The following is a 26,566-nucleotide window of genomic DNA, read 5'->3' as shown; positions in this document are numbered from 1 at the left end:
AATTTGTGCCTTTGGGAAATTTTTTACCTAAGCTGGTAAAAATAAGCTTCAGGGGTCTTTCATGCAGGTCCCCACATCTGTACCCCAGAGTTCAGAGTGGGGAAGGAACCCTCACAGCGCGCCTACAGGAGAGGGAGGAGCAGGGACGGGGCTCGCTCAGAGGAGTACTGTACTGGTGGGTCCCCAGTATACATCGCCCTTTTTAAGAACACAACCCTGACGTATACCGGGGACCAGCCATACGTTCCCTCAGCTAATGGAGCAGGTCCTCTAGGGACTGGGTACAATGCAGGTTTGGGGAGCTGAAAGCTGCGAGTTCTCTTCATGGTGCTGCATGGGGGACAACAGAACTTGCTGGTGACCATGGCGAAACCAGCAACTGTGGTCCTACAGCCTGTAGCCATGCTACCCCCAGCTGAGATCACATGAGAGGGGTCTGGCTAGGCTTTGACTAGGAGGCTTCCGTGAAATCTAAGAGCTAAACTGTTGGGCAGCGCTACCCTGAAGACACCTTAGACCAGTAGGAACAGGCAGGTGCTGCGGAAAGCGACGCTCAGGTTTCAGGCGGTGGTGCTCTTCCCACCAAGCCAGTGCCCCAGTGCCACGGCACCAGAGGACACTGAGCACCCAGCTCTCTGATGACCCAGGACACAAAGGTCCCGACAGCTCGTGCTGGGGTGAGTAATTAATCATGGAAGTGAAATCCTAGTGAAGAAAATAGAAAGGGGCATTAACTCTGGCAAGTGAAGTACAAAAATATAATTAGGAAGGCCAAAAAAGAATGTGAAGAACAGCTAGATAAAGACTCAAAGTAATAGTAAAAAAATTTTAAGTACATCAGAAGCAGGAAGCCTGCTAAACAACCAGTGGGGGCCCTGGACGATCGAGATGCTAAAGAAGCACTCAAGGACGATAAGGCCATTGTGGAGAAACTAAATAAATTCTTTGCATTGGTCTTCACGGCTGAGGATGTGATTAGGGAAATGTGTTAGGGAGATTCCCAAACCTGAGCCATTCTTTTTAGGTGACAAATTTGAGGAACTGTCCCAGATTGAGGTGTCATTAGAGGAGGTTTTGGAACAGATTGATAAACTAAACAATAAGAAGTCACCAGGACCAGACAGTATTCACCCAAGAGTTCTGAAGGAACTCAAATGTGAAATTGCAGAACGACTAACTGTAGTTTGAACCTATCATTTAAATCAGCTTCTGTACCAAATGACTGGAGGATAGCTAACATCACGCCAATTTTAAAAAAGGGCTCCAGAGGTGATCCCAGCAATTAGAGGCCTGTAAGCCTGACTTCAGTACCAGGAAAACTGGTTGAAACTGTAGTAAAGAACAGAATTGTCAGACGCATAGATGAACATAATTTGTTGGGGAAGAGTCAACACAGCTTTTGTAAAGGGAAATCAGGCCTCACCAATCTACTACAATTCTTTGAGGGGGGTCAACAAGCATGTGGACAAGGGGGATCCAGTGGATATAGTGTACTTAGATTTTCAGAAAGCCTTTGCCAAGGTTCCTCACCAAAGGCTCTTAAGTGAAGTAAGCTGTCATGGGATAAGAGGGAAGGTGCTCTCATGGATTGGTAAGTGGTTAAAAGATAGAAAACGAAGGGTAGGTATAAATGGTCAGTTTTCAGAATGGAGAGAGGTAAATAGTGGTGTCCCCCCAAGGATGTACTGGGCCCAGTCCTATTCAATATATTGATAAATGATCTGGAAAAAGGGGTAAACAGTGAGGTGGCAAAATTTGCAGATGATACAAAATTGCTCAAGATATTTAAGTCCCAGGCAGACTGCGAAGAGCTACAAAAGGATCTCTCAAAACTGGGTGACTGGGCAACAAAATGGCAGATGAAATTCAATGTTGGTAAATGTAAAGTAATGCACATTGGAAAACATAATCCCAACTATACATATAAAATGACGGGGTCTAAATTAGCTGTTACCACTCAAGAAAGATCTTGGAGTCATTGTGGATCGTTCTCTGAAAACATCCACTCAATGTGCAGCGGCAGTTAAAAAAGTGAACAGAATGTTGGGAATCATTAGGAAAGGGATAGATAATAAGACAGAAAATATCATGTTGCCTCCATATAAATCCATGGTATGCCCACATCTTGAATACTGCACGCAGATGTGGTCGCCCCATCTCAAAAAAGATATATTGGAATTGGAAAAGGTTCAGAAAAGGGCAACAAAAATGATTAGGGGGATGGAATGGCTGCCCTATGAGGAGAGATTAATAAGACCGGGACTTTTCAGCTTGGAAAAGAGATGACTAAGGGGTATATGGTAGAGGTCTATAAAATCACGACTGATAAGGAGAAAGTAAATAAGGAAGTGTTATTTTCTCCTTCTCATAACACAAGAACTAGAGGGCACCAAATGAAGTTAATAGGCAGCAGGTTTAAAACAAACAAAAGGAAGTATTTCTTCATACAACACACGGTCAACCTGTGGAACTCCTTGCCAGAGGATGTTGTGAAGGCCAAGACTATAACAGGGTTCAAAAAAGAACTAGATAAATTCATGGAGGACAGGTCCATCAATGGCTATTAGCTAGGATGGGCAGGGAAGGTGTCCCTAACCTCTGTTTGTCAGAAGCTAGGAATGGGTGACAGGGATGGATCACTTGATGATTCTCTGTTCTGTTCATTCCCTCTGGGGCACCTGGCACTGGCCACTGTCAGAAGACAGGATACTGGGCTAGATGGACCTTTGGTCTGACCCAGCATGGTCGTTCTTATGCACATGCCTCCTGCAGTTAAGGCTTTTTTCATCAGTTCCTCTCCTGAGCTGTTGTGCAGAGCTGAGTGCTGTTCAACAGCTGTGATGTCCCACTCCAGAAACAGCCACATTTCATTGTTGGACGAAGTAATTTCTGTGGGTGCCTCTCGGAAGTGCAGCACAAACCTGGCATCCCAGGGACAGGGGATGCTCAGGTGGCTTTGAGCCAAGTCTGGCCTGCTCAGCGGCTGAAACTGCTCTCACGTAGCCCAAACCAGGCTGCCAATGGGTGGCAGCACCACACAGACCTGTCTTTGGGGTGCCCACTGTGGCCCTACTCCCAGCACACCACTGACAACGGAGCTTGTTCATGGCCATCCTACTCTGCCCCCGCCCTGTGGGAATTCTCCCCTGGCCTGCCGCAGCCTCTGATGGGCTGCAGAAGGAAGGAGCCAGAGCCTGTGTTTTAGATAGAGACAGACAGAGGCAGGCTGCAAAGACCATCCTCAGGGTTACGGAGCACTTTATGAAATAAGGGAATACTGAATATCTACCTGCTAGGCGTTACCAGCCTAGGAATTATTGCACTGCTGTGACTCTTGCTTTCATTAAAGAGCAGAGCATTCATCTTGTGCACAGGAAAAATCCCTGCCACCAGAGCGGAAAGTCCGCGTTTCCCATCCTTTACTTGGTACCATTGCTCACTTCAGAAACAACCCACACACAGAGCAGAGGGCACCGTCTCTTGTTATCTTCTATCCATTCCAGCCTCCCCTCCCAGGCCACTGCCTGATGGGTCGCTCCAAACCCATTCTCACTTGTGCCCTATAAGCACCAGGCTGCCAACGGCTGCGTTCAGCGAGGCAAGGCTTCTTCTGGGCGGCTTAATGGAAATCGGGTATGTTTTCTTAGGGGAAGATCGATGCTTTCTCCTTCCTCAGCCAGTCTCGGAGCACACGCACCCCACCCCACCCCCGCACTGAGCACCCTTACAGATTTCCTGGGACAGCTACCTTAAAAAAGGGGACGATCCTGGGAAAACCTGGACTGGTGGCACCCCCCTCCCCAGCTGGGTCGCTGCTGCTGCCCTATATACCCATCTTGCCAAAGTCTGACGTCCCACCAGCAAGGGGTTAAGTGAGGCAGACAGAGGGAGGGCCCCACTACTCCACTCTCCAGTGGGAAAGGATTCAAGTTGACTCAATTGTTACACAACCCCGAGTAGGAGAAGCTGGGAACATCTGGAACGGCAAGAGCCGAAGGTTTGAAGCCCATGAGGCGCTCCCGTGCGCACTGCTGAGGCCTCTCTGGGAACCCCAGCGGAAGGGCAGTTCTGGGAGCGGGAGCCAGCACACCTGGCTGTCCCTGGCTCGCTGCAGGGCAGGAAGAGGGGAATACAGCCTCATGCTGCTGGCCAGAGACACCAAGAATCCTGGACCGGGGGAAAGGGCTCTAAGAAAGAGGACGACAGCCTGGCAGTGAGTGAAGGGCCACCTGCTTGCAACCCCGCTGAATGCAGAACCCCGCAGCTAACACAGCAGACAACAGCTCAGTAAGTCTGCTCCCAATGGGTGCCTGCATGCCCAGTGCACTGCTGCCAGCCCCTCCTACCCTGCCCCCGTTTACCACAGCCACCTTACCAGCTCTTTGGGGCAGGGCCGTCTTCCGTTCCCTGAGTCCAGCGCCTAGCGCAATGGGATGCTACCCTGACTGGGGCCTCCAGGCACATCTGCAATACAACTGGAAGTAACCCATAGTCAATACCCTGGCCTCCTAGCCCCCTGTTCAGCGCCTCCGTAGGAAAGGCCAGCCCCGAAGGGTTAAGAGAAAAACAGCCCGCGCTTCTCTTGCTGAAAAGTTCTCCTACATTTCTGAGCGCCACAAGTTCCTGCCGAAGGGGGAGCCCTGAGGGCGGCTCATGCAGCAATCAGGGGATAAGTAATGAGCACAGACAGTGAGAGACTAGAGCGTGGCAGGAAGCAAAATTGGAGTCTAGCAGGCAGAGAGCTTCCCTCCTGACCCTCCCTGGCCCAGAGCTGCCAGGGTTAGAAGAACCACCAGCTCTCTGCCTACCCCGCCCGAGACAGACAGGTCACTCGCTTGTTTGCCAGGTTGGGTGGGGGGGGGGACAGGAGACAGAATTCTGGTGTGTAAATGGAGCATTACTGAAAGTCTCCCATCAGGGAAGGGACTTGGGTTACCTTTCCCCTCCCTGGCACCAGTACAAGTCCAGCACTGATTTAGAGCCCACCTTGCCCAGACTGATGACTGGCCAGCATGAGTGGTCTCACTCCCACTGGTAGTGGACAAGCGCCCATATCAAAGACCCCCCACAGCCGGCCCCTCTCGCTGCTGGAGCGCTCCCCACCTGCCAGAGGCAGAAATTGCTGACATCCGTGCTGCACCCATTCCATGCACAAAGCACTTCTGCTGCCAGGCTGCCACGCGCTTGTGACAAAGTGGGAATGTTCTTAATGTTTTCTCTGAATTCTGTGTGGGTGCCTCAGTTTCCCCTATGCAGTTCTTAAGTATCCCGGGGGTGGGATAAGGGTGTGTGATTGTGGCAGAGCCCTTGGGGGCCAGTGTGATGGTGTCTGCACAAAGAATGGCCGACATCCTGTCTCCTGGCAACTGATGGCCTGGGCCTCTCCTCTGCAAAGGTGCCAACTGAAGGTGTTGGAGAACAAAGAGATCGGGTGGCCTCCTGGCCCGGGAAAGAGACAAAGGCCAGAGGAGGGGCTGGACAGTTACAGTTTGGAGCTGGCTGGGGAAATGGGGGGAGGCTCAGATGGGGCTTTGGCCTCCCTGCCCCCCAAGACGGACCTGACTGAGGGGTCCTGTTCTCTGAACCTACAAGCTCTGTTTTAGACCATGTTCCTGTGGTCTAAGAAACCTTCTGTTTTACTGGCTGGCTGAGAGTCACGTCTGACTGTGGAATTGGGGTGCAGGGCCCTCTGCCTCCCCCAGGAGCCCCGCCTGTGCGGACTCACTGAGGGAAGCGCACAGTGTGAACCAGGATGCTGAACGCTCCGAGGTCAGCCCCTGGAAAGTCGACGTTGTGTAAGCTTCTTGCCCTGGGGAGAGGAGGCTTCCTCAGAGTCCTGCCTGGCTTCGTATGGAGTAGTTCCAGAGCATCACCCAGTGACTCCGTGACAGCTCTTCTCCTCCTTCCCTTCCGCCTCAGGGCCACGTCGCTCGGAGCACCACCGCCTCCCTGGAAGGCAGGCGAGCGTCCCGCCCATCGGGTCAGTGGGAACAGAACCCAGGGGGTCGGACTCCTTGTCACCGCCCACAACCACCAGAACCTGCTCCAGGGGTCCACAGAGATGGAACACGAGCGGAGTTCGGTGGTCCGGAGGCTAGCGCTTCCTACTGCACACGGGATCCCAGGCCATCCCCAGCAGTCACATGGCACCACAGGCAGCCCAGGCAGCCCCACTAGCTTCATTTGCTGGCATACGCACTTCCCATTGGTCCTCCAACACCTCTCCCCCCCATGCCTGTTCCTGTGCCCAGGGCTAGCCCCCACCCAACTGCTCCATATGGCATGTGGGACCTAGCATACCGAAGCATCAGGCTGTGATCACCATGGGAGATCCCACAGGCCCAGCCGGTTCCCACCTTGCACGGGCACCGAGAGCAACCAGATTGTCTGAGGGGTGTGGATTCCTGCCGCTCGGCAGCACCTCAGTCCAGCCCAGAGGGAGGGAGCGCACGCAGGTGGCTGTCTGGGCAGCACCGTGCTGGCTTTACTCTGCAGGACCAGACAGCACAGCAGAGTGCCGAGCGCCTAAGTCCAATGCAACCGGCTCCACCCCATCGTGAGAGCTTGGGAAGGATGCCGCGTGGAGGGCAGGGTGGGACCCTCCGGGGCAGTGCTGATGGGTGTTAGCTCAGCGTGGGCTGGTTGGGCAAAGGTGCAGAATTTCTCTGGCCATCCACCCCAGCTGCAGTCCCCTCCACGCTCTTCCCACGGTCTGGACTGGCTTTGCTCGCCCTTACCCAGCAGCCTGAGCTGCTGCTAATGCAAGGATTTCCAACCCAAAGAAACTGCCACCGTCTCACTCCTAATTCCTGCCATCTGTTGACCGGCTCAGACGCAGAATTCGGTCTTTGTTCCCACTGGCGTACAAGGCACTGCCGGCTTTCCAGGAGCTGGGCTGCACTGGGCAGCCGGTTCCCTGAGCTCAGCAGATTAGTGCATGTGGTTAATATCACATGCCCTCACAGAGGCAGAGGAGGACTAAGACCTGGATCAGGGGCCCCAAGCAAATGCGTTTCCAGCAGCAGTTTCTGCACGTAGGGCTCTCTCGCAGCTCCGCTCTGGTACGTAGCGCAAAAGGGTATGAGCCACAGAGGGCTGCCCTGCCAGTGCTAACACTGTTCTTCCACTGCGAGGATTAGCTGCCCTGTCCAGCACAGCATCTCCCCCGCTTGTAGGGATCAGCATTGCCGCCAGGTGGTCGTGACTTGACTAGGCAGCGGAGAGGGCACCAGACTGGGAGTAAGGAGATGTATGTTCTATCCCTGCTCTGCCATTGACCTGTCGTGTGACTGCCTCTCTCTCCCACCCTTTGTCAGTGGAAAGGGCATGTCAAGGGGCTACCAGCCCTGCTCTGAGAGTTTCCACAGATCATGCACAGGCGAGAGGAAGTGGCCCTAGGACACTGGGCATGGTTTGGTGACCAGATGTTACATACAGCTGTATGTTGCCCTCTCAAGGTATCGCTTCCGGTTCATTCATCACCCACTAATGTACCCAGTCACGAGAGCAGGGCTCCCAGGGAGTCTGCACACCTGCAAGGAGCAGACAGAAGTTACTAGAATGATCAGAAGAGCCAAATGTTGCCCTCTCGTTTCCCCAGGTTTCTATGTGTAGCTATGCACATCCTCCAAGAGACCCACAAAAACGCTTCCAGGATCTTTTCCAGAGAGTCAGTCCTTACAAGTGAGCCTACGAACTGCAACACTAGTGCCTCCCGTCGGAGCCGTGGGCACTGCCAAAGCCCACATGTGGTCCTACAAACAAGCCGGCATGGGAGAGGGGATAAACGGCAGCACAGAAACACTTCACCTTCAGAGATCAGTGACCTATTAAAAGAGGGGACAAAAGCCAGCTCTAAAGAGAGATCCCTTGCGGCTGGGGCTCTGCACTCCCAGAGTCCACGCGCGCCGTTGGGAGCAAGCTTCATACCGAGCAAGAGGGGGCCAGCATCTGCCACTCGCGGGTTAACGTTTACGATGCAGGAGGCCACGCGCCATCGACAAAAAGCCAGCAGAAGCACCACAGCTCAGCCTGTACTAGTGGGTTTCCCACCAGGAGTCTCCGAGCAGGCGACATCAAGGCGATAACAAAAGCTACTTGAGTCAAACAATATTTACTGGACTCTGTATTTGAATTTTCAACAGCTCAGACTGCAGCTCAGCATGACACAGACCACTCAGGGAAACGCCACGTGGAGCATCAGACAACACAGATCATCACTCCCACACCACCAACCACATGCAGACGGAAACCAGAACCACACGCAGGCTAGAGGTTGCTACAGACCAGTAGGAGGGAGACTTGTTTAGGGGTTCACATGCAACACTCCAAACTCTACAGACAATTAAGCCTCAATGCCCCTCTGGAGTAGTTCTCTGTACTTACAGATGGGGAAACTGACTTGTAGGAAAGTCAAGGGACTTGCCAGAGGTCTCACAGTGACTTAGATTGTAAGATCCTTGGAGAAAGAAGGGGCTATCTTTTTGTTTTGTGTTTGCACAGCACCCAGGATAATGGGGTCCTGGTCTATAATAGGGCTTCTACGCACTATGAAAATAAGTAGTAATAAACTCTGCAGCAAAGCAAGGAATACAAACAAGAGTCCTGCTTCGGAGTCTACTACAGTAGCTATTAGACCATTAATGCTTTTTCTTTTTCTTTTCTATGATCACTCTAGGACTGTTTAAAAATATTTCAAAAGATCTGTTAATATCACCCTAAGGAGTGTGAAAACCAAAAGAATTTCTAGGTCCGGTTTATTTTTCTGTCTCTGTCATTTACTTTTTGCATGAACATGACAAGTTGGCTGGTTGGCTTCCCTTCTGCTCCCTGTTTTATTGTTCAAGTCAGTTTCACATTGTAGTTTTCCTACACGAGCATGGAAAGTTTGGGTTGCAAGCACTGCAGGTGAATGCTTCTTAACTTCAGTACCTTCACTGGAACTTTAAAGGAGAAGAACACATAAATGATTCAGAGACACAGTTCTAGTTGTCTGAGCTGGAGTAAAACAGAGGGATTGGTCAACAAATTAAAAATCTAAGGAAACTCTTACTCATGTAGCTAGCTAATCAGCGCGATTACCCATGGCTCTCATTCAAACCAGCACTTAAGCACTCATCACAATCAATGGAATTTAAGCAGAAGCTTACATTTTAAACTTTGGGAGACAGGTCAGTCCTCGCTTACAGACAGCCCCCCAACTTGAAGCAAATACTCACCAGCAACTACACACCACACAACAAAAACACCAACCCAGGAACCAAACCCTGCTACAAACCTAGTGCCAACTCTGTCCACATGTCTATTCAAGGGACACCATCATAGGGCCTAATCACATCAGCCACACTATCAGAGGCTCGTTCACCTGCACATCTACCAATGCGATATATGCCATCATGTGCCAGCAATGCCCCTCTGCCATGTACATTGGACAAACCGGACAGTCTCTATGCAAAAGAATAAATGGACACAAATCTGACATCAGGATTCATAACATTCAAAAACCAGTAGAAGAACATTTCAGTCTCTCTGGTCACTCAATAACATACCTAAAAGTGGCAATTCTTCAACAAAAAAACTTCAAAAACAGACTCCAACGTGAAGCTGCAGAACTGGAATTAATTTGCAAACTGGACACCATCAGATTAGGCCTGAATAAAGACTGGGAGTCGTTGGGTCATTACAAAACCTAAACTTATTTCCCCAGTACCAATTTCTCCCTACTGTTACTCACACCTTCTTGTCAACTGTCTGTAATGGGCTACTCTCACCACTTCAAAAGTTATTTTTCCTCTCTTGCTATCCTGCTGTTAATTGATTTATCTCCTTAGACTGACCTCACATTTGGCAAAGCAACCCTCATTCTTTCATGTATTTATATCTGCTCCTGTATTTTCACGCCACGCATCTGATGAAGTGGGTTCTAACCCACGAAAGCTTATGCCCAGATAAATTTGTTCGTCTCTAAGATGCCACAAGGACTCGTTATTTTAACTTAAGTGCCTTGCTGAATCGGGGCCCACTTGAATAAGGATTTCCAGGACTGAGCCCTAGATATGGAGATAAATTTAACCCAAAAGTCCCTCTAGAGTTTTTCCTAATCACTGAAAGCAAGCATTGTTCAGTCAGCAATTCAGCTCTGGGTACCTGCAAACTACCAGAAGGAGCAAGGGAGAGACAGTACATGGCAGTGCATACACCAGAGAAAGAAACAAAGAATGAACACTGCTGCCAGTCATCAGCAATGTCACATTCATAAATGGGCACTACCAGCAGGATATACTGTAGGCTTAAAATTCAACCCATATTGCCATTGTTCTAATCTAGACAGGAAACGAAGGTCCTTTGCAATCTAAAGGGCTCCCCCTGCCTTTGATTTAAACAAATTAGAACTCCACCACGCTGTCAGAGAATTCTATCCAAAAATGAAAGTTGCAGCGACGAAGTGATTGGAACCTGGAGTCCTTCTCTCCGGGCAGCAGCGTCTAATGTTTGAACCGACAAATGAGCAGGACTCTCTGGGTCTATTCCTGCCTCACTGCAGCCTTGGGTCAGCAACTCAACCACGGTGCCTCAGTTTCCCCACCAATTAGAATAGAAACACCATTCATCTGCCAGCTGGAGAGCGTTGAGAGATTTAATTACAGATTTACAACGTGCTTTGAGATCCTGTAATAAAAGGGTGCTCTGGAAGTGCAATACGGTTTTTCCATCCGAATGCACAAGTTTGCCATATGGGAGACATTAGGATCATACTAAAAATAAAATAAAATACAATTGAACAAGCTGAGAGGAAATTAACATTAGAGACAGAGCAAAAGCCTGGAAAATAAATATACAAGTAGCAACTCTCTGAAAGACCAACAGGAAGTTCCTGGAAGAAAATCTGAATGGGATAAAGCATTTCACTAAAAAGCAGAGCTTGCATCGTCCTTGTTAAGGCAGGATTATGGGTTCTGGGCTTTCAGGAAGAGGCTGTTTTTATAGCGTATAACGTAGAGATTAATTGCCGTTTCTAGCACTGCAGCCATTCAGGGCCGGCGCTCCCACCACAGCACTAGTAACAATCCAGGACTTGCTACAGAAGAGTGATATGCTGCTGTATTTTAACAAGGGTCTCCCTGTAAATGTCACACGTTAGCCTGATATAAGCCCCAGGCCCGTGCACCAAAGGTACATGCGCCGAAAGGCATCAGCTGAACTGAGGAATGGATTAGTTTCTTTTCTCTGTTTCAAGGCAAATGTTCTCAATTATTATGCAAGGAGGGAAAGCAGGAGCACTCGAAAACAAACATGCATTGAGGACGCTATGCTGGAAGTGTAACCCACACACCTCCTGGGTATGGTGTTCTGTCCCATCTAGTTGCACCCAGACTAGCAAGAGAGACAGAGAGAGAGAAGACTGCACTAAGCTCCAGGGGCCCCAGGTTCGATCCCACCCGCTGACGACCAGGGTCTGTCAGCGTTACAGAAGCCCATGTACTCTGTACCTGAATGCACTCACTGAGCATGTGGAGAGTGTAGCCCAGGGTGCAGCGGGAGGCATTTGAAATTTGGGGGAGAGGAAGAAGAGGGAACATCATGGTTATTGCTCATCACCTGCCCAGAAGAATATTTTTGAGCAGGCCAACAGCATTTTCAAGTGTGCCATGGTAAGTAGGCCATGTCTTCCTCCGGCCGGTGATCCACACCATATAGTCAGAGCCTGCTACAGCTACCAGCTAATGGAGTTACTCTTTTCGCTCAAGTGCCAGCATGATTTTCCTGCCAAAGGACCAGAGTTCAATCCTCGCTGACCATCCGTGACTGAGCCATCACCGAACGAGGGCCGGAACTCGCAAATAGGGTGTTATCACGCCGAAAAACAGGCCCCTACGGCTAACAAGTAACATTGCAAGTGAGCAGCAGTAGAAGGCTCTGATGCTCATGCTGTGGACTTGCACAGCTTACCTGTATATGCATCCCCAGAGCCAAGCAGCGGAAGGCCAGGTCCAAGGACGAGTCACCACACTGGAAAGCTGGAACCCCGCTCCACTAGCACCAGTAAGTGCATGAGACGGAGAATGAATAACTTCCCCCATCTCACTAACCTGCTTCCCAGCTCCTCTCACTGTACCTAGCCGTGCCCCACTGCCCAAACACTGGAAGGGCCAGCCCCTCCCTAGCTCCCAACAGGAATTCCCCTCCCCTCCTCCGAGAGCCACAGCCATCCACCCTGGAATGCATCCCCATCACTGAAGCAATGCTGCTCGGTTCTTTATCATGCAAGTGTTTCTCAGACCTCTCCCCTGCTCATTGCCCTGGCTATGAACCCGTTTAACTAGAAGAGCCAGCAGGGGCACTTTAGCTTCTGCAAGGCAAGAAACTCAACCTCTGTGCCTGGGTTTTCCCACCAATTAAAATGGGACCACCACACATCTACCACCTGGGGAGCGCTGAGAGCTTTAATTACAGATTTGCAGAGTGCTTTGAGATCCTCTAATAAAAAGGTGCTCTGGAATTGCTATGTTTTTCCCCCCTGGATGCACAAGTCTGCCATGTGGGAGACATTAGAAGTAGAATAGCCCTGGCATCATACAGCAATCTAAAGAAACCCACAAGCTGAGAGGATAATTACATTAGAGACCGATCAAAGGCCTGGAAAATAAATTCACACGTAACAACTCTCTGAAAGACCAATAGGAACTTCTTGGAAAGCCTGAATGGGATAAAGCATTTCATAAAGGAAGTAGACCGTGCATGGTGCCCCACACCCCTCCATCCAGACCTGGTGCTACCGGGGCTAAGGGGACACACACCCCTGCAGATGATTTTCAAGGGCTCCAAATTATTGTTCGAAAGGGCCAAATATGTGCCAAGTTATCCAATGTTAAGCAGTGGAAGTGACAATGACATAGTCCTGGCACAGTAACCAAATTTGGCCTTTTTAAACTCAAAATCCAAGATTTGCCAGGGATCCTACTAGCTGCTGGACTCCTGGAAGGTTGTTGGTTTTTTAAATAGCAACATCCAGGGCCCCAAAATACCCACTTGCCTCACAATAATGGGACCCTAGAACTGACCCTGCCTCCATCCCCTCATCATCCCCACATAGACAACTCTGGTGTTCTGCTAAAAGACCATTCCAGTCGATCATACTAAAAGACCATGCCAGGTACGTCGCATGGCATGCGGGCTACTTGGGCATTTCCCAGATGCACCCAGTGCATTCAGCAGCTGCAAAATAATTAACACAAGAGGGGGCGTATGCTCAATAGGCAGAAGCCATTGGATTCCTCCCAATCTGACCAGAGCGTTTCCAAGAGATGGATTCCTCTGCCATCCCAAATGCTCCCAGCCCACAGGAGCTCCTTCCAAGGGGTGTGTACGCTCACCACCACACACAGTCTCCTCTGCACAGCAAACGTCCTGAGTAGGCCAATCTTTTACCATCCCCAATTCTCCATGTCCCATCCAGGGGAAGCCAGAGAGATGGGTAAAGACAGCTCCAGAGCCAGCGAACGACAAACACCTCAACAGGAGGGAAAATGAGGAGAGAGATGCGAGATGCCCCTACAGCTGAGCGAAATTTTTCATCCAAAACTCTTTCTTGACACCCGCCCCCCGCCCGGCAAAAAAATGCAGATTCAGACCCCAAACCCCTTTCTTGAATTCGTGCCAGTTTCACCAAATCGCGCATGATCAGAAAAGGACAAAAATTCCAAAAAAGAGTGACAACGTTTTGTTCCAACATTTTCAAACAGTAAGGTTTGGAGTTCCTGAATCCACTATTTGTTTGGCAATTTTACCAAAAGATGGTTTTTGAAAAAAGTGAAACCCACTTGAAATCCAAATGAAATGTTTCATTCACACCCTCCCCTCCCCCAACCCTCCATATTTTTCTTCTTCATTTTTTCAGACTGGCCAGTGGACTGAAAAAATCCATTATTCACTCCCCTCTCCTCCTCTCTGCCCCACCAACTGCGTTAGGACCCCCACCCCCTCTGAGATGATGACAGCACCGAGCTACAGTTTTGCTTCAAGGCTGACAGGACCCACATCAAACCCTGAGGAAACCAAGCCCGGCTGAGGCTCTCTGCTCAGACGCTGCCAAGCCCAGCCCTCGGCCCTCCCCGTGCTGCTTCAGGGGGGAGAATCACCGCGGAGTCAGGGCGGGCGGCCTGCCCGTCACAGCCCTCGGAGAGCTGGCAAGCTACAATATGCCGCCAAAAGAGCAAACCTCTCCCACGGAATCTGTCTGCGAGCTGAGCAAGAAGTGGGGCTTCCCCCGCCTCCCCGGGCTTCACTCGACTGCCTGCCAAAAGGCAGAGCTCTCAAGCGCAGAGCCAGCACAGCCTGGGCTGCAGCCGGGCGCCCCCTCAGAGCTGGGGCGGACAGACACACTACGTCTGCCTCCTACCAGTGTTTAATTTGTGCCAAGACTTGTCAGGCACCTCTGGGCTTGCTGCATCCGTTATGAATGTCACAAAATTGTTTGAGCCCCAGCACCTCTTTCATTACAAATTAAGCGCTGCCTCCTACCCAAGTTAGACCCTGGGTTCTGGGTGACATGCCAGGAGATGCACCAGGATCTTTAACGCCTTGTTCACCAAGATCTTTCATACCAGAGAGAAGGGAAAAGGCTACAGGATCCAGGGAAGCCAGAAAGATCACCGTGAAAAGCAGGACACAGCACCCCATTTCCACCGGGCTCCCCCCCGCCCACACTCTCCAGCTAATCTGGCTCACTGAGCAATAAGTCCTCTCGTTTACTGATGGCCTCACGCTACCGTCCGGCAAAAGGAATCCGTCACACCACTGACATGGCTGGGCCATGATGCAGCCACCCCCTTGGAACAACTTATCCAGGGTTGGGATGGATTCCTCATCACTGGCACCTGATAAATCAAGATTAGATGTTTTTCAAAGAGATCTGCTCTAGTTCAACAGGTGTGAATTCAGGGGAGTCCTCTATGATACAGAGGGCCCTAGCGAATTCACAGCTGTGAAAAACACAGCACGGACCATGAAACCTGGCGTTTCCCGGGAAATCTGGCTATTGTAAGGGGGTAGCAGTTCTGCACTGCTTCAGAGCTGGGCGGGGGGAGAGCGGCGGCTGCTGGCCAGGTGCCCAGCTCTGAAGGCAGCGCTGCCGCGAGCAGGAGCACAGAAGTGAGGATGGGCAATACTGCAACCCCCCGACAATAGCCTTGCAACCCCCCCCCCCCCACCTCCCTTTGGGCTGGCAGTCCCATAGTTACAACACCGTGAAATTTCAGATTTAAATATGGGAAACCATGACATTTTAAAAATCCTGTGACTGTGAAATTGACCAAAATGGGCCGTGAGTGCGGTCGGGCCCTAGTTATTCAGGAGGTCTGACCAGATGATACCGATGGCCTTGGAATCTATGAAATCCACACACATCCAGGTGCGTCATGATCAAAGCCCCCCCCCACTTAGTCACGATTCCGCAATGCAGCAAGTGTCACAGCTGGGTGGTGGACAGCCAGACCCAGTAGTCAGAGCCAGAGTCCTCAGTCACAAGACAGGAGTCAGCTGGGGCAGGATAGCAGGGTCAGGAGACAAACTGGAGGTCAGAACCACCTATCCGAAGCCAGGAGTCAGGCCGGGTCAGGATGCCAGGAACTCAAGCCATGGGAGCAGAAAGCACAAGGCGCACAGTTGTTCAGACCAGTTCCTGTGCTGATGGCTAGCCCAACTTAAGACAGCAGCAGATCAGCTGGTCCAGGACTCCACCAATAGAACGGCAGGGGCAGAGCCTCAAACTGGGCTCCATGGGTCCTAGGTAAGCAAGCGTCGGCAGGCTGCCAGGTGGAGGGCTGGAGCGTGGCTGTTCCTGCAGACCCAGCTTCGAAACCTGTGGGTCAGGACAGTGAGGGCATCACTCCCAACCAATGGCTCCAGCTGCTCTGCACACAGCCACGTAGAACACTGCCGTGCACCCAGGGGGTGGGTGCTAGGGGAAGGAGGGTGGGTTTGTTCTTCGTCCACGCGAGGCCTAGGATAGCCCTTCCCACAGGAGGGCAGCTCTGGTGCTGCATGGGGTGGGGGGCTCCCTACTCTCCCCTTGCACACCCAGGAGGCCTGCCTGCTCGATGGCCTATTCCTCTCTCTGACAAGGGTCACTGGCAGGTCCCATCTACTCTCCAAGGTGTCAGGGGACGAGCACTAACAAACATGCCTGAGGCGGTCACATAGATGGTCCCACAGCAAGGGGCAGGGGCGGTGCTATTTTAAAAGGAACTCAGTGGACGACCCCCGGATCAGCCGGCATCCTCCTGAGAAGGTTGGAGCCTGGACACCCTTCAGCCTTGGGATGTAGGAGAGACAGACATCAGCATTCCCTGTCTCCCAACCACAGTCATGAAATCCACCCAATCAACCAAGATCAAAGGCTAATTGCTACTTCCAGAGAAGTCAATGGCAAAACTTCCAGAGATGGCAATGGGAGCAGGGCTGTGTTGGTAACATTCAGATGATAAAACATCAGAGGCCACATTGCTACTAGAAGATGCAATATCTACAGGGGATGGATCACTTGATGATTACCTGTTCTGTTCATTCCCTAAAGCACCTGGCATTGGCCACTGTCAGAAGACAGGATCCTGGGCTAGATGGACCATTGGTCTGACCCAGTCTGGCCGTTCTTGTGTTATCGATTAGAGACCAACAGTCAGGCCAGTTCCTGCTGCCCTTCCTCAGAGCACAAATCAGCAACTATGGATTCAGCAAAGTCAGCATGTAAGTCACAGGAAGGTTCTGGCCTCACACAACTTCATTCACAACCCTTTCTAGCATAAAAATATCCTCAAAAGGACTGTCATTATGGAAAGAGACCTCCGCAGAGCTGCTGAGCAGTGACAGTTTGAAAGATGGAGCTCTTTTAAGACGACGTGATGAGCGAGATTTTCAACACCTGGCTGGAACAAATGGCAAAATACTTCAACCCAGGACAGGGACTTTTTTTTTTCCTTTTTCTTTTTTTTTTTTTTTTTTTTTTTTTTTTTTTTTAGAAGTAGGGTTTTTTTGTTTTTTGAAAGTATCAGATCCCAGTGCTTGGGAAATGTTGGCTGATACTGAAAGCTTTTGCCCATGGTCTGACAAAGAGCTCTCCAGCCCTAGCATGTCATGAGGTATAAGAGTCACATCATTCTGATTACCTTCATGCCTGGATAGACATGATGGTAATGGAGACATTAGATACATAGGAGATCAGTTCACATTAAATAGCAGCTGAGATGAATAAAGATCCTTGCTGAGTCCTAAACTCCACTCTTGAGCGATGGAATTAATTCCAACTTTGGTTCAAATCTCTGATAAATGTTCCGGCTGGTTCTGATTTTACCCAGACAGGTTTTCCCCCTCGACCTTGGCTGATGTCTGCAGGAAGAGAGGAGACCCCAACGGCCTCCAATGGAGATGAAATAGGATGTCTCTCACTGCACGATTCAGGCAGGAGAGAAATGACTATGAGGGAGAGGAGATAGTGTCTGCTTCAAGCACAAACATCTTGGAAAATCAGCCATGCTGGGGAAAAGTAAAAAGGTAACAGTTAAGCGGGCTTTCCGTGACCCACTGCCGTTTGCAAAATTTGTCAGAACTCAGCAGCTCTTTAAAAGTATTTTACACAACTCCCACGAAGGATAGAGCACCGACCAAAAACACCCTCCCTCCTCAATCGGCATTCCGGAGCCAGATGGGAAGGTCTGAGGTTGCAACTGATCTAAAGACGAATGCTGGCTACTTAAAGAACCTCTCTGGGTGTCTGTAAGAGGGACCTGGTTGTCCCAAATGAGCATGAGGGGAGAGATGGAACAAGAGTTAAAGACAGCAGAGCATGAATGCCTTGCAATGCTGCATGGAGAATTTCAGAACAGATTGCAGGGATGGCACTGGTGGCTGGGGGAGCAATTTTAACAGGAATGGGGAGCACACTTTAATGCCACAGAAGGTTAATTCTAGTTACATCGACGCCCATGGAGTAGCTGAATCATTAGCGTTTAAAAGTTCCTGCCCACAAGCTGTAACGCATGACCAAAAAAAAAGAAAAAGATAGGCATGATCAAAAGCCTCAGAAGAGCCATTTTCTTTAGCAAATAGGTCATTAGTAAACACTGTAATTAAGGGCTCGGGAGAAAGCCCGTGGAACGCTAGTGAGTTTGGAACAAGCCCATTCCATTAAAGGCACATACATGGGAAATGCACACATCAGATCTTCAGACCTTTCTGGGCATCGCACAGAACCAGCCTATCACGCCAGAGCCATTGGCTGCCTATGAAACGTGCAGAGCTGGGGACATCTGGAAGGCAGAAAACACTGGCGCAATTCTTTGCAAGCAACGCAATCAACAGGGTCAGTCGTCCCATGCAAAGCAAAAAGGCCTCCTTTGTTCTCATGCTGGTTAATCAGGAGACTCTTGTTCAGGCAGCTTTTAGGCTCTTCCATTCTTAATCACAGGCTCATCCTCTTTTATACAGTGGCTGTGCCCACAGTTCAGGGCCATCACTTCAAAGGTCTGTTGGTCTCCCTCCCTAAGCAACGAGGAACTTTTGTTTAAGGGCATAGGAGGATGGGGGCTGTTGCAGCCTTAAGTTTTGTAGTATTTTTGTATCTTATACTTCCCTGAGTCAGTCCTCTTACAAAATTAAAGCCCAAACCAAAACTAGTTATGTAACAAATAGGTACTCAAAGTTTCAAAAAACTGCTTAAAGTTTTTCCCTGTGATTGAAAACCTTTGTAATTGGATCCTAAAAAGTTGTAGATTTACTTCGACTGTAATCTGCAGTGGGCTGAACAGGCAAAAATCTGGCCATGCTCGTTTGTCTTCACTAGACAGCCACAAGTAAGGCAAAAGAAAACCTACCACATTGCCTTGCTCAGACTCAATGTAGAATTAATGGCCACCAAGGCGATAAACCAGTCGAGCTTGTATAAATGGCACATTATCTTACTTTGCAGGCTACATCTAGGAGCAACAGAATAACACCGGAGACCAACAGGTAACGAATAAGCCGACTACAATCACAAATGTCCTAAGCAGTGCCATAGATCTCTGAGTTATTATGGGTTTCAGGAGTAGCAGCCGTGTTAGTCTGTATCCGCAAAAAGAAAAGGAGGACTCATGGCACCTTAGAGACTAACACATTTATTTGAGCATAAGCTTTCGGATGCATACAGTGGAAAATACAGTGGGGAGATTTTATATATACAGAGAACATGAAACAATGGGTGTTACCATACAGACTGTAACAAGAGTGATCAGGAAAGGTGAGCTATTACCAGCAGGAGAGTGGTGGGGGGGGGGGGGGAGGGGAGGACACCTTTTGTAGTGATAATCAAGGTGGGCCATTTCCAGCAGTTGACAAGAACAAAAAAACTTCAAAAACAGACTCCAAGGAGAGACTGCTGAATTGGAATTAATTTGCAAACTGGATACAATTAACTTAGGTTTCAATAAAGACTGGGGGTGGATGTGTCATTACATAAAGTAAAACTATTTCCCCTTGTTTATTTCCCTCCCTACTGTTCTTGTCAACTGCTGGAAATGGCCCACCTTGATTATCACTACAAAAGACACCCCCCCCCGCCCCCCGCTGGTAATAGCTCACCTTACCTGATCACTCTTGTTACAGTCTGTATGGTAACAACCATTGTTTCATCTTCTCTGTGTATATAAAGGTTTCAGAGTAGCAGCCGTGTTAGTCTGTATTCGCAAAAAGAAAAGGAGGACTTGTGGCACCTTAGAGACTAACCAATTTATTTGAGCATAAGCTTTGCATCCGATGAAGTGAGCTGTAGCTCACGAAAGCTTATGCTCAAATAAATTGGTTAGTCTCTAAGGTGCCACAAGTCCTCCTTTTCTTTTTGAGTTATTATGCTTAGGGACATTATGGCGACAGGACTTTACCAGTAAATATGTGCATACATGATAACAATTATCACCAGAACCATTATAAAGATACTGATGAAAAATGCAACATATTTCTTGGAATGAAGAGGCAATGCTGTCGAGCAGTCTGTTAAATTGTTAGTACACTTCCAGCTGAAGATTGGTAAGGTACCCTGGGAAACTGAGATAAACCAATACGAAGGAAAACCCAGTACTTTTTATCGGCACCATAAGGCCTCCTTTTAGTCATAGTCAAATACCACTCGATGGCTCCGGCTAACAAATGAAACGTGCAAGCTCCTAGCTCATATAACTATAAAATAAATCAGCTGGCATATAAATATTGTACTTACATTTCAGTCATTGTCCATAGGAAATTTTCATTTGTACTGACTACATTAATGCTTTTTATGTCACCTGTTGTAAAACTAGGCAAATATCTAGATGAGTTGATGTACCCCCGTGTAGCAGGGCAGTGCTCCGCTCCTGGGAGAAAGGGCAGGCTGACTGGGGAAGTGGCCACAGCTGGGGCCACACCTAATCAGGCCACAGCAGGCCCTGATAAAAGCACTAAGGGAGGAGCTGAGTCACTCTGGCTAGCCTTGGAGAGAGAAGGGCCTGGCTGGCTGGGAAGGGAGGGTAACTGACGCGGAGCAGGGCTGGGGAAAGGCCAGAGGAGCTGGGGAGCTCCAGCCTGGCAACTCCACAGGCTGAAGGCTTGTTTAAGGCCTAAAGAGGCACCGGGGTGAAGAGGTGTAACCTGGGGATAGGCAGAAGCAGCTGGTCCAACCCCCTTGCCGATGATGAGTGCCCATGACAGACTGCAGTTTGCCCCAGAGAAAGGGGGCTAGATGACGACTGGCAGTAGCCACTGAGGCAAGGTGGGCATAGGGGTTGGGGGTTCCCCTGGGAGGGGAGATCCAGAGTGTGGGGGTACTGCTGGGGGCAGAACCTCAACGTAAAGGGCATCAGGGTCCAGGAGCGATACGGGGGCCTGAGGCAGGAGAGACACCGGCGGACAGGAGGCGCTCAGAGACTGGAAAGACCTAATTCCCAGATGACCAGCACACCTTTATGTATCCCTGGGGGTATATATACCCCTGGTTGAGAACCACTGATCTAGGCCATCCAAAAGTAGCCCTTGAATCCCTCTTCAATCATTCCCTCTTCCACTTCAGCTGGGCCTTTAAGTTTCTCCCCAGGCCCTCTGCATTGGGGCTTTAAATCACCGTAACATCAGTAATTTCTCGTTATTTAATGTTGTAAAGCATCTCGGGTTACAGCTGGTATAAAAGTAAAATGTAAAAAGTGTTATATAAAAAGACAAATAATTCTTCAGGTCCCCTCGAATGTAATGAGAAACAAAACCAAAAACCAAACAAATGTAACTCTGCTTTTGGAGGGACAGCTACAAAATATCGCCAAACATGTAACCCCCTCCAATGTTTTTGTTAATCTTGTTGATCATTTCTGAAGCCCATTGTATGGAGGAAATAATTCCTCAAAGTGGGAAAAAGTGTTTCTGGATGACAAACGCGCTTGCCCATGACACCTAATAAAGAATGGCTACCTACAAACCCGTTTCACTGAAGAAAAAAAAAAAAGATTTCAGTCAGTTATCACTATTCCCCTAAAATCCAGGACAGTTCTCCAATCCCCATGTCCTGGTTTACATGTTAAACTTTTAAAAAGTTTATTTCATATGATGAAAAACCTTGTGTGTAGCAAAAGAACATGACAAAAATGACAGTTTTAAACTGAGAAAAGAAAGTCAGGAAGGAGGTGGGCAGAATGGGGAGGGAATGAACTTGGCACGGCTACTGCAGAGGTTACAGACTCATCTCTGAACTTCAGCTGTCACAAAGCTGTGGATTTTGTCCTTTAAATTTTTTATTTTCTTTATTGCAAAAGCCATTAGTTGTGGGGTTCATACTGTGTCTTAAATGTTAACGCTTTCTTTACATTTACAAGTAGAGCAGTCTTTGGTTGGGTTTTTTTTGTATTCTAGTCAATTCACTTAGGCAAAAACCTCTAAAAAGCAAACAAACTTATCTGGGGATAAGTCCCCAACCCAAGAGCAATTCTGTAGCAGCAGCAAATGTTAAAAGTTTTTCCATTGGCAGTTGCTGCTATAGCAAAAAGGGTTTTGACCTGAAGTTTAAGTAACACACACTCAGTAAATTTCAATCTCTAAGAAATTAAGAGCCACAAAGAATAGTTTCAGAGATGCTACAGGGAGGGGTGAGAGGAAGGATGACTCTGGGGTCAAGGCACTAGACTGGGACTCAGGAGATTTGGACTCAAACATCCAGCTCTGCCCCTGACTTCATGTGTGACCTTGGGCAAGTCACCTTCTCTCTCTGCATCTCAGTTCCCCATATGGAAACACTCTTTTCCCCAACACTTGAACTTGTGGTATAGTAAAATATGGACTGTCCTTGTGATGAAGAAGCTTTCACACCAAGCGAGTACACGCAATAGAAGCGCCAAAAAGATGATAAATAGTTAGAAGTTTGGTTACCCTTTTTAGCATATGCAGAAGGGGATGGCTCCCCAGCCAGCAAGCCAGAACCTTACCTAGATTCTTTGAATATTAACCTGATCCTGAATAAGTCATGTATGATATAGTATGTTAAAAGTTTTACTGTAACTGTGCCTTATTAGCAGCTGCCTTTTTTCATTATCTCCCTTGCCCTGGCTCCAGCCACATCATCCCCACCCCTAACACCTCCCGACTTCCTCAGGCTCCTGGCCTGCAACACCTTACACAGCTCTGCCTCTCTTCTCCTCCGGATGCCAGTTTCATCGACTTCTCACGTGCTCTCCCACACTGACCCTCACTCCCGGAACACCCGCCCTAAGCCATTCCGCAAAGCCCCCTTCATATCCGTCCTCCACATCCAACTCTGTATCAACATCTTTGAGAGATCGGTCCATTCATGATGGCTCAGCTGAGGGCCAGGTGAGAAGAGTTGACGCATATCATTGATAACTGTTCTTACAAGAAAATCTATATACTTATGTTACCTTCAAAAATATACATTCAAAGAACACAATTAGGCTTGCAAAGTCAAGTCCTCAAAAGCTAGGAGAGATCAGAAGTGAGGGTGTCCATTATGACAGTCTTTAATTATACGATCACAGATAATTTTTCCACATGACACCTGCCTCATTCAGTGCACAGGATGGACTCGCCCTGGGGATGAACCAAGGTTGAGCAGTGAAGGAGAATACTGTCTATAGGCCCCTTGTCTCATTTGTTGCAGAAGTTGGAAGGTGCATAATGAATAAGGCGGGGTTGGGGGGAAAGAAAGGACGGTCTCTTGGCTAAAGGAAAGTGACTCTGCTGTAGAGATCCTGTGCGATGCTGCGCAAGTAACATGAACCAAAGTTTTCACAGGCCACCATGTGGTCCTCATCTGCTGGGGGCACAATGCGAGTCGCCTGTGGTCAGAGCTGCAGACATGCTGAGCACTCAAACCTGTGGTAGACAGGAGCTCTGCTCTGATGTGCTATAAAATGCTAAGGACTCGCTTCCCACACTGGACACCCAAGGTCAGATAACAAGTGACAATTTTGGCTTCAATCACTGGGTCTCAGTGTCCATCTTTAAAATGCAGATAACACACCACTTTCCCTCTCAAAGGGTATTGTGAAGATAGTTCCGTGCAAACATTGAACTGGCTTCAATTCATTAAGGAGAGCACCATGGAAAAGCCCATGAGGAAATTAATAATTCTGTATTCAAGGCAGGATTTGGATGGTAGACAGTAAATAATGCATAGGGCCACACAGTGAATGAGGAGGATAAAAAGAAATATAAATAGCTACCCAGTCAGTGAGCACTGTTCATCCTGTTCAGTGAAGGAGGCAGAGAACCTGTGGAGCGGAAAAACAGTGTGCGATCATGTAATTAAAACCGATCACAATGCATACACACAAGGGGGTCAAATTAAGGCAGCACAGACAACCTTTATTCTGGTATGTGACTTTTCAGAGGTTGACTTTGCAACCTAAACATTCTTTTAGCATATTTTTTATTACATCCAAAAACTAAGCAAGACAGTCAAAACCTCTCTCTCAAAATTCAGCACAAACATCAGTGCTGCCTAGTGGCCAGAGCCCTGGGCTTTAAGTCTGGAGATTCGCAATTGTGCCACGGGCTTTCTGGGTGATCTTGCGCAAGTCTCGTTGTCACCGTGTGCCTCAGTTTCCCCATCTGTATTTCAGGGATAATGATGTTTACTTTCTTTGCAAAGCGCTCTGAGATCCATGGATAAGAGCTAGGTATCATCATCATCATTATTATTATTATTAGAGAACGTGTTGGATCAATGTATTCCACCCTGTTTAGGAATGAAAGCACAGACTAAGGCCTGGTCTACACTATGAAATTAGGTCAGTATAACTATATCACTCAGGGGTATTTGTCTGCAGTGCAGTGGATTAGTCTACACTTATCAGCTCACAGCAGGTACAAGTGCTGCCCAGGGAAAGTCCTGGTTATAGACTCTATTTAGGAACCCTACCCCATTTCATGCTCTGTGAGACCAAGCGTCAAGCTGCCCTCTTCTATGAGTGAATAGCACCCACCTGCCCTGTATAGTGAAAAGAAGCTACTCTAAAAGAGCATTCCCAGGCAACATGTGCCATGGATATCTCCAGCCTTAAAATAACCCCACCTGGATGCCTCAGCATTTCCTGCTAGGGTAGGAAGCAGAAATCTGCATCTGAAGAAGTGGGTTTTTTACTTACAAAGCTTATGTCCAAATAAATCTGTTCGTCGTTAAGGTGCCACCGGACTCCTAGAAATTTCACCGAATAGCCCAGTCCCCTGTATTTCCAATCCAATTTTCACAGCAAAGCGGTTCAGGAAACACTACTTAACATTGCAAAGCTCCTTCCCTCCCCAGCATTCAAGGCAGCTCACAAACACGAGCTGGTTTAGCTCTACAACCACCGCTGCAAGTTAGTGCAGCACTATGATCTTTGTTTTTAAAATGGGGAATCTGGCCTAAGTCCTTTCACTTCTGTGCCTCAAAGTAACACAGGGAGCCAGGTAAAGGAACCCCTGTCTTCCATCTCTCCCCAGTCGTCTCCTCCCACTGCTGCATCACGCCACCTTAAGGCTTGAATTCAGCAGCGTATCCCTTGAGGGTCTCCAGTCAAAGCCGTATTCCGAGAACACCAGCCGGCATTGCCATACCCTGGCAAGAAACACATGGGCTATCGCTCTGGTACTGAGCCGCTGGTCACCTGCACAGTTGTGGCCAGCAAGGAGGCTGTAGGGTAACGTAACCCCAACTCTAGCCATCCAGGATTAAAATGCATGATGGGAGGCAGGGGAACTCTAGGGGAAGGAAGGGCGGGGGTGTTTGGGGTTCAGATCCTCGGCAGCATCTTGCCATAAAGCATTTGAGAGGAACCGTCAGTCCCAAGAGAATTAGTCTTCAGGGGGACAGACACTGAAGCAACATCAGCCTGACTATTGGCACCACTCAACTCTGTTAAGTGAGACACACCCATCACACAGCCTGGAGAGATGGCAAAGACCTATTTGGACAGGCAGCGTGCCCCCTATGGGCCAACGCTGGATGGTTCTTTAGTGGACGGGGCATTTTCCAGGGCTTTGCCCAGCTAGGTTTTCAAGGCCCCAAAAGACAGGCCTTTCCCTCAGCAGCCTATGCCACAGGCTCATACTGTCCCTGTGCAGTCAGTGGGCAGGGAAAACCACCATGTGGAACAAGGAGTGTGTGCCGAGGGACCCACTAGTGCCGTAATGCCACAACCCTCCCTCTCCCCTGCCCCTCCGCACAGCAGGCAGGAGGGATTGAGAGGGAGGAAAAACAAAACCTACAACAAAACCACAGAACGGGAATAATGTGAAGCCACCAGTTTTACGTGGCAAGCGCCCAGAGGAGCAGTCACCCAGGAACTCCACTGCTCCACAGACTCCCTCCCTCCTCCCCACAGACAGGGGAGCAGGGCCTGGGTGTGTGGGACACACAAACCTCTCCAAAGAGCAGCCAGGGGAAGGGGGGGCACCACGGATCGGCAATGGGCTACCAACTCCAACAAAACCCAGCCCAGGACTGGCTTTGTTTAGCGCCGGGCACAAGGGCAGCTTGGTCCAGGACTCAGGCTCCTAACCACTGTTGACAAAGCCCGGGCTGGGATGATTTAGTTGGGGTTGGTCCTGCTTTGAGCGGGGGGTTGGACTAGACACCTCCTGAGGTCTCTTCCCACCCTGATATTCTGTGACTCTATGCTGCAATACGCGTCATACTACCAATGCTCTCTCCCACAGCAGGTCTCTGGCCTGAGACACAAATTAAGGGGGCTCAGGACACTGAAAGTACCAGAATTAGACCTCCGGGTCAGGCCCTGATGTCCCCAGGATGTCCCCTCTGCAGTCCCATGGCATCCAGACACATTAAAAAAACTCACACAGATAACTCAGCCATTATTGGCAGCCCTGGCACAGAGCCAAGGGAGATACACAGAACTAGTGAAGGTGGGGGCGGGCGGGGGGGGGGCGTCACTGGCAACATCTAACTGCAGCAACCCTCACAACCTGGTGCTTGAAGCCATTTTACAGCAACGGCTAAAACAGAGCGACCAGATGTCCTGATTTTATAGGGACAGTCCCGATTTTGGGGTCTTTTCCTTATATT

The 26,566-nt window shown here is 49.2% G+C and overlaps 1 protein-coding gene and 1 long non-coding RNA gene across 17 annotated transcripts in view; one reads left to right on the top strand and one right to left on the bottom strand.

The window, feature by feature from the left end:
* Positions 1-26,566, bottom strand: part of ST3GAL4 (ST3 beta-galactoside alpha-2,3-sialyltransferase 4) — a 178,082-nt gene that overhangs the window by 99,065 nt on the left and 52,451 nt on the right. For 3 of the 16 annotated variants that reach the window (XM_043534244.1, XM_043534246.1, XM_043534243.1), the window contains exon 2: positions 23,724-23,771. The exons of 8 other annotated variants lie outside the window; for them this stretch is intronic. Coding sequence is in view for 2 of the 8 variants with exons in the window: in XM_037882243.2 (XP_037738171.1) it covers positions 20,246-20,256 (11 nt within the window). In the remaining 6 variants the exon portion in view is untranslated. Of the gene's footprint in view, positions 1-4,375; positions 4,403-20,245; positions 20,654-23,723; positions 23,772-26,566 lie in introns of those variants that run through there. 5 more of the 16 variants (XM_037882243.2, XM_043534237.1, XM_037882252.2 and 2 more) reach the window with 3 other exon arrangements.
* Positions 1,683-20,776, top strand: LOC122463593. Its single transcript, XR_006287092.1, has 3 exons — positions 1,683-1,694; positions 15,461-15,463; positions 20,644-20,776. It is a non-coding gene; the product is annotated as an uncharacterized LOC122463593 (long non-coding RNA).

The sequence above is a fragment of the Chelonia mydas genome, chromosome 22 (genome assembly GCF_015237465.2).
Source record: "Chelonia mydas isolate rCheMyd1 chromosome 22, rCheMyd1.pri.v2, whole genome shotgun sequence".
Taxonomy (NCBI): domain Eukaryota; kingdom Metazoa; phylum Chordata; order Testudines; family Cheloniidae; genus Chelonia; species Chelonia mydas.
Note: the sequence above shows the minus strand (reverse complement) of the source record. Positions and strands in the feature narration are given on the sequence as shown.